General features: G+C 38.4%; 1 protein-coding gene across 1 annotated transcript in view; it reads right to left on the bottom strand.

Annotated features, from left to right (window-relative positions):
• Positions 1-12,772, bottom strand: part of Prep (prolyl endopeptidase) — a 131,164-nt gene that overhangs the window by 60,610 nt on the left and 57,782 nt on the right. Inside the window, exon 7 of the mRNA XM_010607198.3 lies at positions 6,367-6,472. Coding sequence (XP_010605500.1) covers positions 6,367-6,472 — 106 coding nt within the window. The remainder of the gene's footprint in view (positions 1-6,366; positions 6,473-12,772) is intronic.

The following is a 12,772-nucleotide window of genomic DNA, read 5'->3' as shown; positions in this document are numbered from 1 at the left end:
TTTTTTTTTTTTTTGTACTGGGTATCGAACTCAGGTCCTTGCGCTTTCGAGGCAGGTGGCGGAACCACTGAGCTAACTCCCCTGCCCTGTCTTCTGGTTATTCTTATTAGGAGTACTGCAAATGTGAATGGTGGAAATGAGGTTCTCCAAAGAGAGGCAAAGGTCCCAGGAGAGACATCACTCTCTTAAGGCAGCAAGCAGGATGGTCAGCAAGGGAAAGATCAGCAGTTCAAATTTAAAAGACAAAATGAATCTGCTTCTGCAGAGATCTCATTTAACTTTCAAGATTTTTTTTTTTAAATACTGGGCATCAAACTCAGAACCCTGCACTTGTGAGGCAGGCATGGTACAACTGAGCTAAATACCGGACCCAACATCTTTCCATCCTTTATTTGTATGGTTTTGTTCTCGCTATATGCTTTTTCTACAATATAGGTGGTACCACAATTCTGGTTGAAAATTGAGTTGAATAAGAACCATATCAAATTCAATGTTTAGGTTCACTGTTGAACTTTGGGGAAATCTGATTTGGTTCATAGCCAGTTTGGTTTGCCACGAGAATCATGGAAAGAATTGAGTTTGTGAATAGAGGTACCACCGGATTGCTTCTCCTGACCACTTTTTTTGTGCTTCTCATTTAGAAATGCACATGGGTAGGTTTTCTTGGAAGATAAAAGATGACAGAAATGCTAAAAAAGAGCCACCTAAGGAAGTATTTTAAGGAATGCAATTCTGCAATGTCTTAATAAAGAATTAACTTATATAAAAATGCTGATAATTCTACTTGCCTTTGAGGAAAAAAAGATTAAAATTAAAGTAGAGAGCTTTAAGATTATCAAAAGAAATACAGATGTCAGTAATATAAAAGTAGAGGTTTCATAATATTGGCTTTAATTTTCAGCCACAGGACATTCTTGACTAACATCCAACATTTAAGTTAACTAGTGCATTTAAGTTAAATGTTAGTTACCCCTCTCCTCAGTTTAAAAGGACAACAAAACTGGGAACAAATAAGGAGATACAGGAAGACAGCAGTCACTTTTACCACCTGGGCATGTAAGCAGCCCTTGAATTTTCAATTATTAACCTCACAATGAGATCTTTTCCCTCATGGTCGCCCCCTAAAGGCAAAGATACCTGTTTTTGTTATGTTTAAAGGACTTTTTTCATTATGAATTTGGCTTTGTAGAAGCAAGTTAACACTAAAATCTGTATGTGGAATAGTTTTGACGAGATAATTTTTCTTAAAAAAAAGATGCCTTCAACCTACTTTTCTGTGTTACCTAAAAGCAAAGTGCAGTAATTCCAAATATTTCCTCTCAGTCAAAAGAAAAAAAAAAAAAGGAAAACTAGAAAGAAGGAATACTGGAGAATACCAGGAATTCTGCTAGTCCTTTCTAAGCATTTTCATTTTTACTTCTAATTCCCCACTTGCAGACATGAAATCTTGGGGAGCGGGGAAAAAACTACTTAACCAAGGTCACCAACTATTTAGTTTAGAGCTGAAGTTAGAATTCAAAACTGATTTAAAGCTTTGTAATTACAATCCTATAACATCTAAATGAAATTAAGAGACTAAGTAGTTTTAATCGTGACTATTTCCACCGGCTGTCTCCCGCTTAGAGACTAAAATTACTGAATCTCTTCACTAGTTTTGCACACACACAGTAGAGTCATCATTCCCGATCTGCTGGCTCCACATCTCTGATTCAACCACCCTGACTGAAAATACTAGGAAAAAACTGAAACTGTACTTCACATGTATAGACTTTATTTTTCTTGACATTTTACCCTAAACATTGCACTACAGCAACTATTTATATAGCATTTACATTGTATTAGCGGTTAAGCTAGAGATAATTAAAGGTATATGGGAGGATGTGTATAAGTTATGTGCAATGTTGCACTATGCCATTTTATATAAAGATTTGTGCACCTGTGGGTTTTGGTATCCAGCAGGGGTCATGGAACCAATCCCACGTGGATACTAAGGGACAACTTCTTTCTCTATGAGTCATAATCATGCTACTGACTCACAAATGATGCAGCCACAAATCCAGAAACAAATGAGATCTCACTAATCTTGACCTGTGTAAATCACTTTTTTTCTTGTACCAGGGATCGAACTTGGGACCTTGTGCTTATGAGGCAGGAGACAGAACCACTGAGCTAAATCGCTGGCCCCATTCACTTACTTTTCAACATCAGGGTGAAAGTGATAGCCACTGGGTCAATCACTACAAAATCAAGAGCTTTCAGAATCCCAGCACTGCTATCCAGAGGTTTACATTATCCACAAATTTAATCCTGATAAAGTCAGAATTTTAAAAAGATGACAGGCCTCTAACTGTACCTGGAACTCAGTAACCCTCACTGGCAAAGGCCCAGGTTGAGCTCAACAGCTGCAAAACCATTATCACTTCCAACTCTATCTCCTTATCTACAGGACATGACCTATTTTCCCAGATGCCCTAACAAACTGCAAACACTGATCACTTTATTAACCTTATGAAAAAATTAAATTATATTAATTTCCTCAGATTTGTTTGTTACTTACTCTCCATGATTTAATTGTTGCAGGTTAATGTGCCTAGTTAATCAATCAAATGCTAATCTACATGTCGCTGCTATGAAGATGTTTTGTAGATGTGATTAAAGTCCATAATTAGCTGGTTTAAGAAAGGAGATTATCCTTGATAATCTGGGCAGGCCTGACTGATTCAAACAGTGGCAAAGCTCTAAGGGCAGATTCAAGGCTGCCATACAGAAGAAACTGTCACCTGTGGACAATAACATCAGCTTTTTTGCCCTGCTTGAGTACCTGTTCTACAGATCTCAGGCTTGCCTAACTGGTCCCTACAATCACATAAGCTAATTTCTTGCAATAAATCTCTTACTATATATTTCCTGACAGTTCTGCTACTCTGATGCTTACATTCATAAACCATCAATACTTTGTAAACATAAACATCTAGAAATAACTATAACAAGAAATGTAAGGTCCTATATGACTCAGAGAGGGACAGACCCAAATAAATTTAGGTTAACACCAAGACCTAGCATCTGAACTTAAAACATGACAGTTATCTTAGAGCTCCTCAGGCAAGAGGGAGAGGGAAAGGAATAGGGAGAAGGAGATAAAGAGGGGGAGAGAGAGATGATTATGAATTACTTGGAAAATAATCATAGTTAACATTTACCGAGTTCTGACCTATTCACTTTAAGCTGCATTAAAGCCACTTCAAGTACCTCAAAGAAAGACCGAGTCACAAGGCAGGTCACCACCTGCCTTACCTTGTAAATAAGGTATCACAATCTGAATGCATCTAAGCTGTGCTATATATTTATATTTTGGTTCCTGGCTTATAATTCCCCTAGCCTCTGCAATTTCCTAAATGACTGCAGTACTAAGGTTAAAGTATTTCACCTTTTGTTTTTGTTTCTGAAGCAGCTATAGAAGGACAAAGGAAAAACATAGGCTTCTGTTTAGGTCTCAGATCCAATTCTGTAACTCCCTTGCCCTCTTTGCCCTTGCTCCTTTTTCTCTCCACAGAAGGACAAAGGAAAAACATAGGCTTCTGTTATAACGTTGAGGTATTTTAGGTCTCAGATCCAATTCTGTAACTCCCTTGCCCTCTTTGCCCTTGCTCCTTTTTCTCTCCAAGGCAGGCTAATCTCTCTTCTCCAAGGCAGGTCACAGAAACTGAACATATACTCTCTCTCGTCTTCCTTCAACTTTGCCCTGCAGGTAGCCAAGAGAGTTCTCTGAGCACTAATCATCAGACCCTCATTTCGCTGCACAGAGGGGCTCCCCGAGAAGAATCCGGACAGACAGGCCCCGCTAGTTTCTCCACTCTGGCTTATGCATCAGACCAGATCCATCTTGTCCTATCACATTTCCACACAGCTTTCTAGGCTTCAACCAGGCCTATGTGTCGGAGTCTCCATAAAACCGCCCAAAACAGGGTTCAGAGAGCCCTACAAGCAGAGGCTCACAGGAAGGTGTGCAGGAGGATGGTGCATGCACCCCAATGCCACAGGAACGGAAGCTGCTGCGCTTGGGACCGTTTCAGGCCTCACCTATGTATCTCTTCACCTGGCTGCTCATTTATGCCCTTTAAAAATAACACATAATAAACTAAGAAATCAAAGTACAGCATTTCCCTAAGTTCTCTGAGCAAATTAATCACTCACAATGCAGGGGTGGTGGAACGTCACTTGGCAGCCAACAGTCAGAGGTTTCAGAGTCCCGGACTTGTAACTGAGCGTTAAGTGGGACTGAGCCCCTAGCTGTGGGATCCGATGCCTTCGTGGGGTAGACAGTGTCGCCACTGAATTGAACTGGAGACATCCAGCTGGCGTCTACTACAGCACTAACTGCACACTTGCTGGTGGGGAGAGATCCCCACCTATTATGAGATCGCACGTGACTTGGGTTGTGAACGGGCAGTTCACAAAATAAATTTCTTTTTTCTTCTGTATCTTCAGATAGCCATTTAGGGTTTGTCAGAAACTTCTCATTCACAATCGCACTGTGTAAAATTTTGTTTTGAGGCCCTAGCACACCTCTGCGCACACTCCTTTGGGAATCTCAATCTCTGTGTATCACACTTTTCTCTTAATCCCTAACACTGTATAATAAAATGGGGGGGGGTTAAGACATTGAGGAGAAAACAAAGGCTTCCTTGAGTTTTGCTATCGCTTCTTTCTTTAAAGACTCCAAACTCTTATTAACATGGATATAGCAAAAGCAGTTCAATATGTAAATATATGGATGGAATTTTCTTATTTGAAGCTAAGCAATTTGTATTTTTTAACTTGAATCTTTTAATAATATAATCCGGTTTAATAATTTAAAGACACAATGAACTTATAAACAGAAAATGAAAACACTACTCTCGAGTAAGGACACTATAATTAGAATTTTTTATAAAGCAGAGAGGACAAGCCCTTTCTACCATCTCAGAACCACACAGGAACGTGTACAAGACAGCAAGCAGCACAGTTCCGTTCAGACTCCATTTTGCCCCGTTCTACAAAGACCTACCAAACAATTCCTGGGAGGTGACTGTTTCTCCCAGAGCACGTGAAATTGCTATGGTTTGTGGAGTTTTCCTGAGATCTTTTTTTTAAAAATCAAACTCAGGACCTGCGCTTGTTAGGCAGGTGGTAGCACCAATGAACTAAATCCCCAACCTGCCTGACATCTTTTTAATAGAAGAAAATACAGTGGTGTCTCAGTTCACGCATTTAATTCATTCCATGATTCTGGAAAAGAAGGTGCATTCGTGTTTGTGCAGGAAAGATAGTTGTGGTTGTATTCATCATCCGATGCAGAGTTGACAAACAAAAACAAAATTTGGCCAAATGCTTTTGTCTGTGAACCAACTGTCCACAAACAAAAGCTTCCATGAACCGTAGTACCACTGTACATAGCTTTATTAAATGGATATACCTTTAACACCAGAATAAAAATGGACTCCACCCTCCTATATGTGTGAATGGTGCTGTGTAACATCTCAGAATGTTAGCATGTAAATTTGTCTCAAATTGAAAAATACAATGCTGATCACAAGTAAATACTTTCACAAAATATAGATTAGATATGAATAACAAGGTATCCAAATTATTATGAAATGCACTCTGTATTGTATATTTAGAAATCTGTGCCAAGTACCTCTAAAATATACTTATTTTTACATTAATCGGGCCATGGTATAATTAATTTCATGTCCTTATCTGGGTGTCAGCCTATTTGACAGTTTCAGGGCCTAGGATCATTGGCATAATAAACTGTGCATCTGAAAAGCTTTCATGCTTGATGCCAATGTTGATACCATAGAGATGCTGGAAGATTACATTTTTAAAATGAGCACCTTCAGATTTTGTAGCTGGCTGGTTTTATGTTCACCACGGTGACACAAACGGCTTCAGGAAGAAAACCAGGCTGTTACAGGGTATCTAGCTCAGTACTAAACAGTTGTATGATTACCTGTTAATCTGTAAATTCTCACTGGTCTAATAATTCCTTTCCTGTGACAGTTTGTTCCATTATATCTAGACAGTTGTAAATGCGCCAGCTTCTTAACACTTCTCATCTGCAATATGCACAGGATATTTTCACACTCCAGGACAGAAAATATGTTTAACTTCAATTTAGAGAAAATGCAAAGCTAAGAGTTGGCTTCCTCCAATTTTTTTCTCATTCCATGGAACAGTAGTGAAAGGGAAAAGATCATAATAACTGAGATGATGTGGTAGAATGGAAGACAGTTTCTTCGGAAATCAATCAAAAGACCAAATAACTGCTTTTTAATGGCACTTCCAGGAATGGACACAGGAATCTATGTCCAAAAAATAACTTACCAGTGATGCCATTGGATTCTTGCTGTAGGTCACAGTACCAGAGTCGGTTTACTGGATCACATCCTTCCCTTATTGATAATAAGACATAGCGACCATCATCAGATAACTGTGAAGGAGAGAGAAAAACAGCGCAGGGGTCTCATTCGATGTTCTGTGAGAAGGCTGTTAAATATTAAGTAAAAAATTAAGGATGCTGGGTGTGGTAGTGCACGCCTGTAATCTAGCCCTTGGGAGGCTGAGGCAGGACTACCATGAATTTGTGGCCAGTCCAGGATATAGAGTCAGTTTAAGGCCAGGCTGGAATACACAGTGAGACCCTGCTCCGCCACCCCCCAAAAAGGTTAACTTCAAATGTAGTGTCTTTACTCCAAACTTATGATCTGATGAGAAACTTAATAAAAAGAACATAAATTTCAACTTATTTCTCTCTTAATCATCACAGCTGAAGAAATAAATATACAGCAAGTTATTTAAGTTAAAAAAAATCCATAAGTACAACGGAATGTCATGATGGCTTCAACGTGATTTTTATTTTAATTCATCTAAAATAGGAATATATGCAAATGGTCACTCTGAACATCCACATCCTTGAAGTACATGTTTGTTCGTGGATTACCTATTTTTAAAATTAGCATTCTAAATGAGTAGGAATTAACAGTGAGTGTTCACTTTGTTTCAGACTGGCTACATTAACAAGTTTCTGCTGAACAATTCTACATGTATCTTTAGTCACCAGTGCCATAAAATCTCAGAGTTTAAAGGCCTGTGCTTCTGGACATTCTTTAGCATGAAACAGCAGAACCTTAGATAGCAAAAAGAATCATAACAAAAATCCAATGCAACAAACAATATATTGTTCTGCATTATTAAAACTGGTAAGTGCTATTAATCTATGTATACTTTTGCAACTTTTTGCATTCAGTAACTTTTATAGTTATGTTGATATATGTAAATCTACTTTGCTGTAATCACTGTACACTAGCTCCATCCAGGAATATATATATCACAATTGATCCTTTCTCCCACAGTTATACATTTACATTATTCCCTATGACATTTTTCTTTACGAAATTATTGAACATGCTTATTTGAAACCTGAAGTTCTTCCTAGCATATAGAAATAGAAGTAAAACTGCTTGGTAAGATATGCACATATTCAACATTTTTAGTAGTTTACCAACCTCCCCTGTTACCCAGTGGCAGTGTATGAGAATTTGTTTTTCAACAACCTTATTATGGTTAGCTTTATGTCAACCTGAATAGGTCACAGTGCCCAGGTATTTGGTTAAACATTATTCAAGATGGTTTTGGTATTTTTAAGATGAGATTATACTTAAATGAGTGCACTTAGAATAAAGCAGATTTTCCTCCACAATGTACATAGTCCTCATTCAATCAGCTGAAGGCCTTAATAGAACAAAGGCAAACCTTCCCCAAACAAGGAAGGAATTCAGCCAGCAGAACTGCCTTTTGAACTCAACCAACCAGTTCTTCCCTGGGTCTCCAGCCTGGCAAGAGTTCCCAAACCTCTAGAACCATCAGTCAATTCCTTAAACTCCTCTGTCTTTATTTTATAAGTACATGCACCCTCCTCTTCTCTGTTGTTTCTTTTTTTCTGGAGAATCCTAACATACTAACAACTGTTGTTTACTCATTTGCTTATTCAACAGATTATTTGGTAAGTACATAGCTATTATGTGAAAGATGTTTCCAGATGTTAAATTAAGATACCAAGGAACAACTCAGGGAAAAGGTTACATCTAACAAAGGATACAAACACAAATATGGTGTGCAATCTATTATATGATGATAAATGTCATAGGGATCACTATTAGGTTAAGGTAAGGGAGACAGGAGGCGTGGGAAGCGTGTATAGTTTTATTTACAGCACTCAAGTAGCCCCATTAAGAAAATCTTTTCCACTATTTTCTGACATGCACTATTTTAGATGAGAAGGCACTGCCATTTATCTTTCTTTCCCCGTTTGTAACGTGTGTTCTCTACTCTGGCTGCTTTTCATATTTTCTTGTTTTTTTTACCCCTCTAAATTGATTATAATGGGCTTTGTTAGCCTACGTGAGATTTGCTGGGTTTCTTGAATTGGTGGGTTTGTATATGGCAACAGATTTATAATATTTCTGGGATATTTTTTCTTATATATATTTTTCTTTCCCTTACCCCCAATCTAGTACTTCAAACAGTTACTATTACTGTCTCACAGGTCAACAGAGATATTATTCACATTTGTTTCAGTCTTTTTGCTCTTTGTGATTTAGTTTCAACAGCCCTGTCTTTAAATTCATTGATATTTTCTTTAATAGTATCTAAACTGATATTGAGATTATAAAGAAAATTTTTCATTTAAAAATTTTTACTCTATAGAAGGCTGTATCTATAGTGGTTCATTTTGTATCTTTCTCTATTATATTAACATTTTATAAAAACCTTTAAAATTTTAATAATAACTTTATAAAAAGCCCTTGTATGTTAGCTCTGTCATTTATGTATCTATTTCCAATGTCTAATTTTTCTCCTGGTTATAAATTATACTTTTCTGTTTCATTATACCTCCATTCTGGGCATTCTGTCTGGATTTTTTTCTTTCTAATCTGTCTGTAAAACCTTTTGAAGCAATGAACGGTCAGTACATCAGCCAGATCCTTAAGGTTGGCTTATGGTCTAGAGCTCTTCAACAAAGGTTTGGCCTCTCTTGGATGTCCGTTGAATAGCCAGAGAATTCACAAGGTCTTTTCACTCTGGTCAAAAAGTGAGTCTCTAGGCCTTGTCAAACCCTTAGTAACTGTCAGTTCATAGTTCCCTGGATATTAACCTGAATCATGTAATCTCATCCAACTCACACACTAATAGCCAAAACACGTGAGGTGACCTGAGGAAGATTTCTGGGACTCTCAGGAGGTAGTTCCTTTCTCTGGAACTCTGACCTACAAACTCCAGTGGCTTCAGTCTCTTTGGATCTTTAGTTTAGTGAGAATGCAATCTACCTTTAAGCAGAGAGGTGGACTGCAAGACATGGATCAGTCCTATGATACCTGTAGACCAATAATAGAAAACCATATGTAATAGACAAAGCACCAAACTGTATATGGCAAAAGGACTTATCTATTCCAGTTATAATGACAGCACAAAATGAAAATATGTCAGGTGCCAACCACCTATGCCAACTGGCCAGATCCAAACAACAGGAGAGCAGAAGGACCATAACTCTGAGCTTGGAAAGATGGTGGAGTGGTGAGCAGTAGAGAGAGGGCCTCTCCAAGGTTGGTTGTTGAGAATTGAAGCCTACGAGGAAAGCAATGAGCGTCACTGTAATAAAGACCCAGCAGACTACAGCGGTTGGTGAGTGGTTGGCATCAGCACCTCCTACCAGAACACAGACTTGCTGTGGAGGAGGGATGGCTCCAACCTGCAAGAGAATTGTGCCGAGTTCAAACCCTCAGAGGTCAGGAAGCTCCACTCTGGCCTCGCAGCCAGAAACCAACTTGAGCCAGTGGACTCTCACTGAGAATAATCAACTAGGATCATACACGCTGCAGCCCATGTTGTCCACCAGTGACAGCAGAGACATACCTTGAAGGGGACTTTTTTTTTTCCTTTGTCTTTTTCTCTTCTTGTCTTCTTCATTTCTCTCCTTTCCTATTCCTGTTTTTGTCTTTTTTTCTTGATTATTATTTTTTATAAGAGCATAATAGTTTCTAGTTTTCCTATTGCTGTTAGTTCATTCTGTTCTTGTTTTTGTTCCTTCCTTCTTTTCCTCCTAGCTTCAACAGTTTATCTTCCTGGGTCACCTAGCCTTACTTTTAAACTTTCCCTTGCCTGCTATTTCACTACCCCACCAACTCCTTCTAAGTCTTCTTCCTGGAGGGTAAATTCACTATATTGAAGGGTTCATTTTCTGCAAACATATTTCTGGTGGGCCCTTGACTTTGATATATAATCACAAGTCTAGTTCATGTGGTTAAAGCTTACAGATTAATAATTATGACAATTTGTCATTTTCTAAGCTGTGTTTGATGCTATTGTTGATGCTGACTGTATTACTCTGGCCAAGGTGGTGTGATTGTTCTAATTAGTGGTCCCTCCTGATATACCAAAACTGAGATTGCCTAAGGGTCACTATAGACTCAAAACCCAAAGACCAAATCAAGAATGAAACCAAAAATATCAATAACAAAAAAATAAAGATGAGAAGACACCCAAACGAAACACAAATCTAGACTTCCAGCTCACCAAAGGCAAATCCAGGGGCAGTAAGGTTGAACAACTTGAAAGTCAACCATCTGGACTTTTGAACTGATTAGAAGAGAAATAAAACAGATGAACAGAAAAAAGTGAAAGGAAAAATAACTTCCCAGATAACTACAGAGTGGTGACCAAAATGAAGGATACAGTTAGAGACTCTAGAACAGAAACAGATAAAAATATAGAGGAGCTCAGGACTATGATGGAAACCATGAATGCCCAGCATAGGAAAGAAATAGAACCCATAAAGCAGATTCAAACAGATATCCTAGATTAAAAACTTCACTGAAAGTATATGTAGCATAAAGAGCCCATGTAAAGACATAATATCAGACAGAGAAGACAGGACTGCAGAGATTTCTTAAAAATAGCACAGGACCATGAGTAATTAATCCAGCAGCTACTAAAGAAATATGAATAAATAAATAGATAAACTAGACCAAAAAAAAAAAATCAACAATGAAGAATTAGAATTGAACCAAACTTCTGAACAAATGGACTTAGTAAAAGTCTGCAGAGTGTTCTACCCCACATCAGAATACACATTCTTCTCAACTGCATACTGGTCATTCTCCAAAATAGATCACATGCTAGCTCACAGAACATGCTTAAGTAAATGCAAAGGAATGGAAGTCACACCCTGAATACTGGCAGACCATAGCACAATGAAATTGGAGATCAAAAGCAAAAGAAAAAACAAAAACAAAACAAAACCAATTCCACAAGAACTCCATAATCACATGGAAATTGAATAACATTCTCCTGAACAGACCTGAAGATCACTGGACCAGATTAGAAGATGCAGAAACAACTCCAGACATACTTAGCCACCTCGTCTTTGACAAAGGAGGCAAATACCCTCACTGGAGGAAAGATAGCTTCTTTAATAAACAGTGCTGGAAAATCTGCATTTCAACTTGCCAAAGATTAAAATTAGGGCGATATCTTTCACCATACACTAAACTAAAATCGAAATGGATCAAAAATCTAAATAATAAAATAGAAACACTAAATCTGCTGGAAGATAAGTTAGGTAGAACTCTGGAAGATATGGGTGTAGGAAAAGATTTTATGAACAAAATCTCAGCCACATGGGATCTAGCACAAAGAATCAACAACTGGGCACTCATCTTACTAAAAAGCTTCTGTACGGCAAGAGAAACCACCAAGAGCGTGAAGAGACAACCCACAGAGTGGGAAAAAATTTTTACCAGCTGTTCAGACAAAGGACTGCTATGTAGAATATACAAAGAAGTTAAAAAATCAAATCCCCAAAATTTAAAGATCCAATCCAAAAATGGGCATCTGAAATAGACATTTCTCAGATGAAGAAGTACACTTTCTCAGTAAATAAACATATGAAAATATGTTCAACATCACTGGTCATTGAAGAGATGCAAATGAAAACAATGCTGAGATTCCATCTCACTCCAGAAAGAATGGCTGCTACCAAGAAACCAACCAATAACAAATGCTTGTGGGGATGTGGGGGGAAAAAGGATCCCTTCTCCACTGAAGGTGGAAGTGTAGACCGGTGCGACTGCTGTGGAAATCAGTGTGGAGATAACGCAAAAAGCTAGGATTAGTGGTCCCATTTGAGCCAGTTATTCCCCTTCTAGGAATGTTTCCAAAAGACTTAAAAGCATCACACCACAGCAATATACGCACACCCATGTTTATAGCAGTGTGGGAGCCCGGCCATGGCCCTCTAGGAGTTTGACATTTAAAAGGAAACTTCTTCACCTCTACACTCAAGGCATTGATACAATCTGTAACATTCTAGGACTCTGCTTGTTAAACTTGTTGCTGCAACGGAAGAAACTCAAGGAGACAGCCAAAGATCTGATGTTCTTTGCAAAGAGTCAGACAATCCGGTCTTTGCATAAAAGATACAAATAGTTGCTTGGTGCTTCCTGTTGATGTGAACCTATAAAAGGAGCTGTTTCTGTGAAATAAATCAGACTTCTCTTCGTCTCCGCTCAGGTTTGAGTGTTCTTTCCTTTCTCAATCCTCACTCCCCGACTCGGGCATGTTCGTGTTGTGACGGCTGGACAGCCACAAGTGGCGCCCGAACAGGGACCTGAGTATCGAGGGATTCAGTGAAGGACACCGCTGGATAAAGAATAAAAGGAGATCTCGTCAAAAA

Source organism: Fukomys damarensis, unplaced genomic scaffold (genome assembly GCF_012274545.1).
Source record: "Fukomys damarensis isolate Sample0158 unplaced genomic scaffold, DMR_v1.0_HiC HiC_scaffold_14, whole genome shotgun sequence".
Taxonomy (NCBI): domain Eukaryota; kingdom Metazoa; phylum Chordata; class Mammalia; order Rodentia; family Bathyergidae; genus Fukomys; species Fukomys damarensis.
This window is presented reverse-complemented; position numbering and strand designations above follow the sequence as displayed.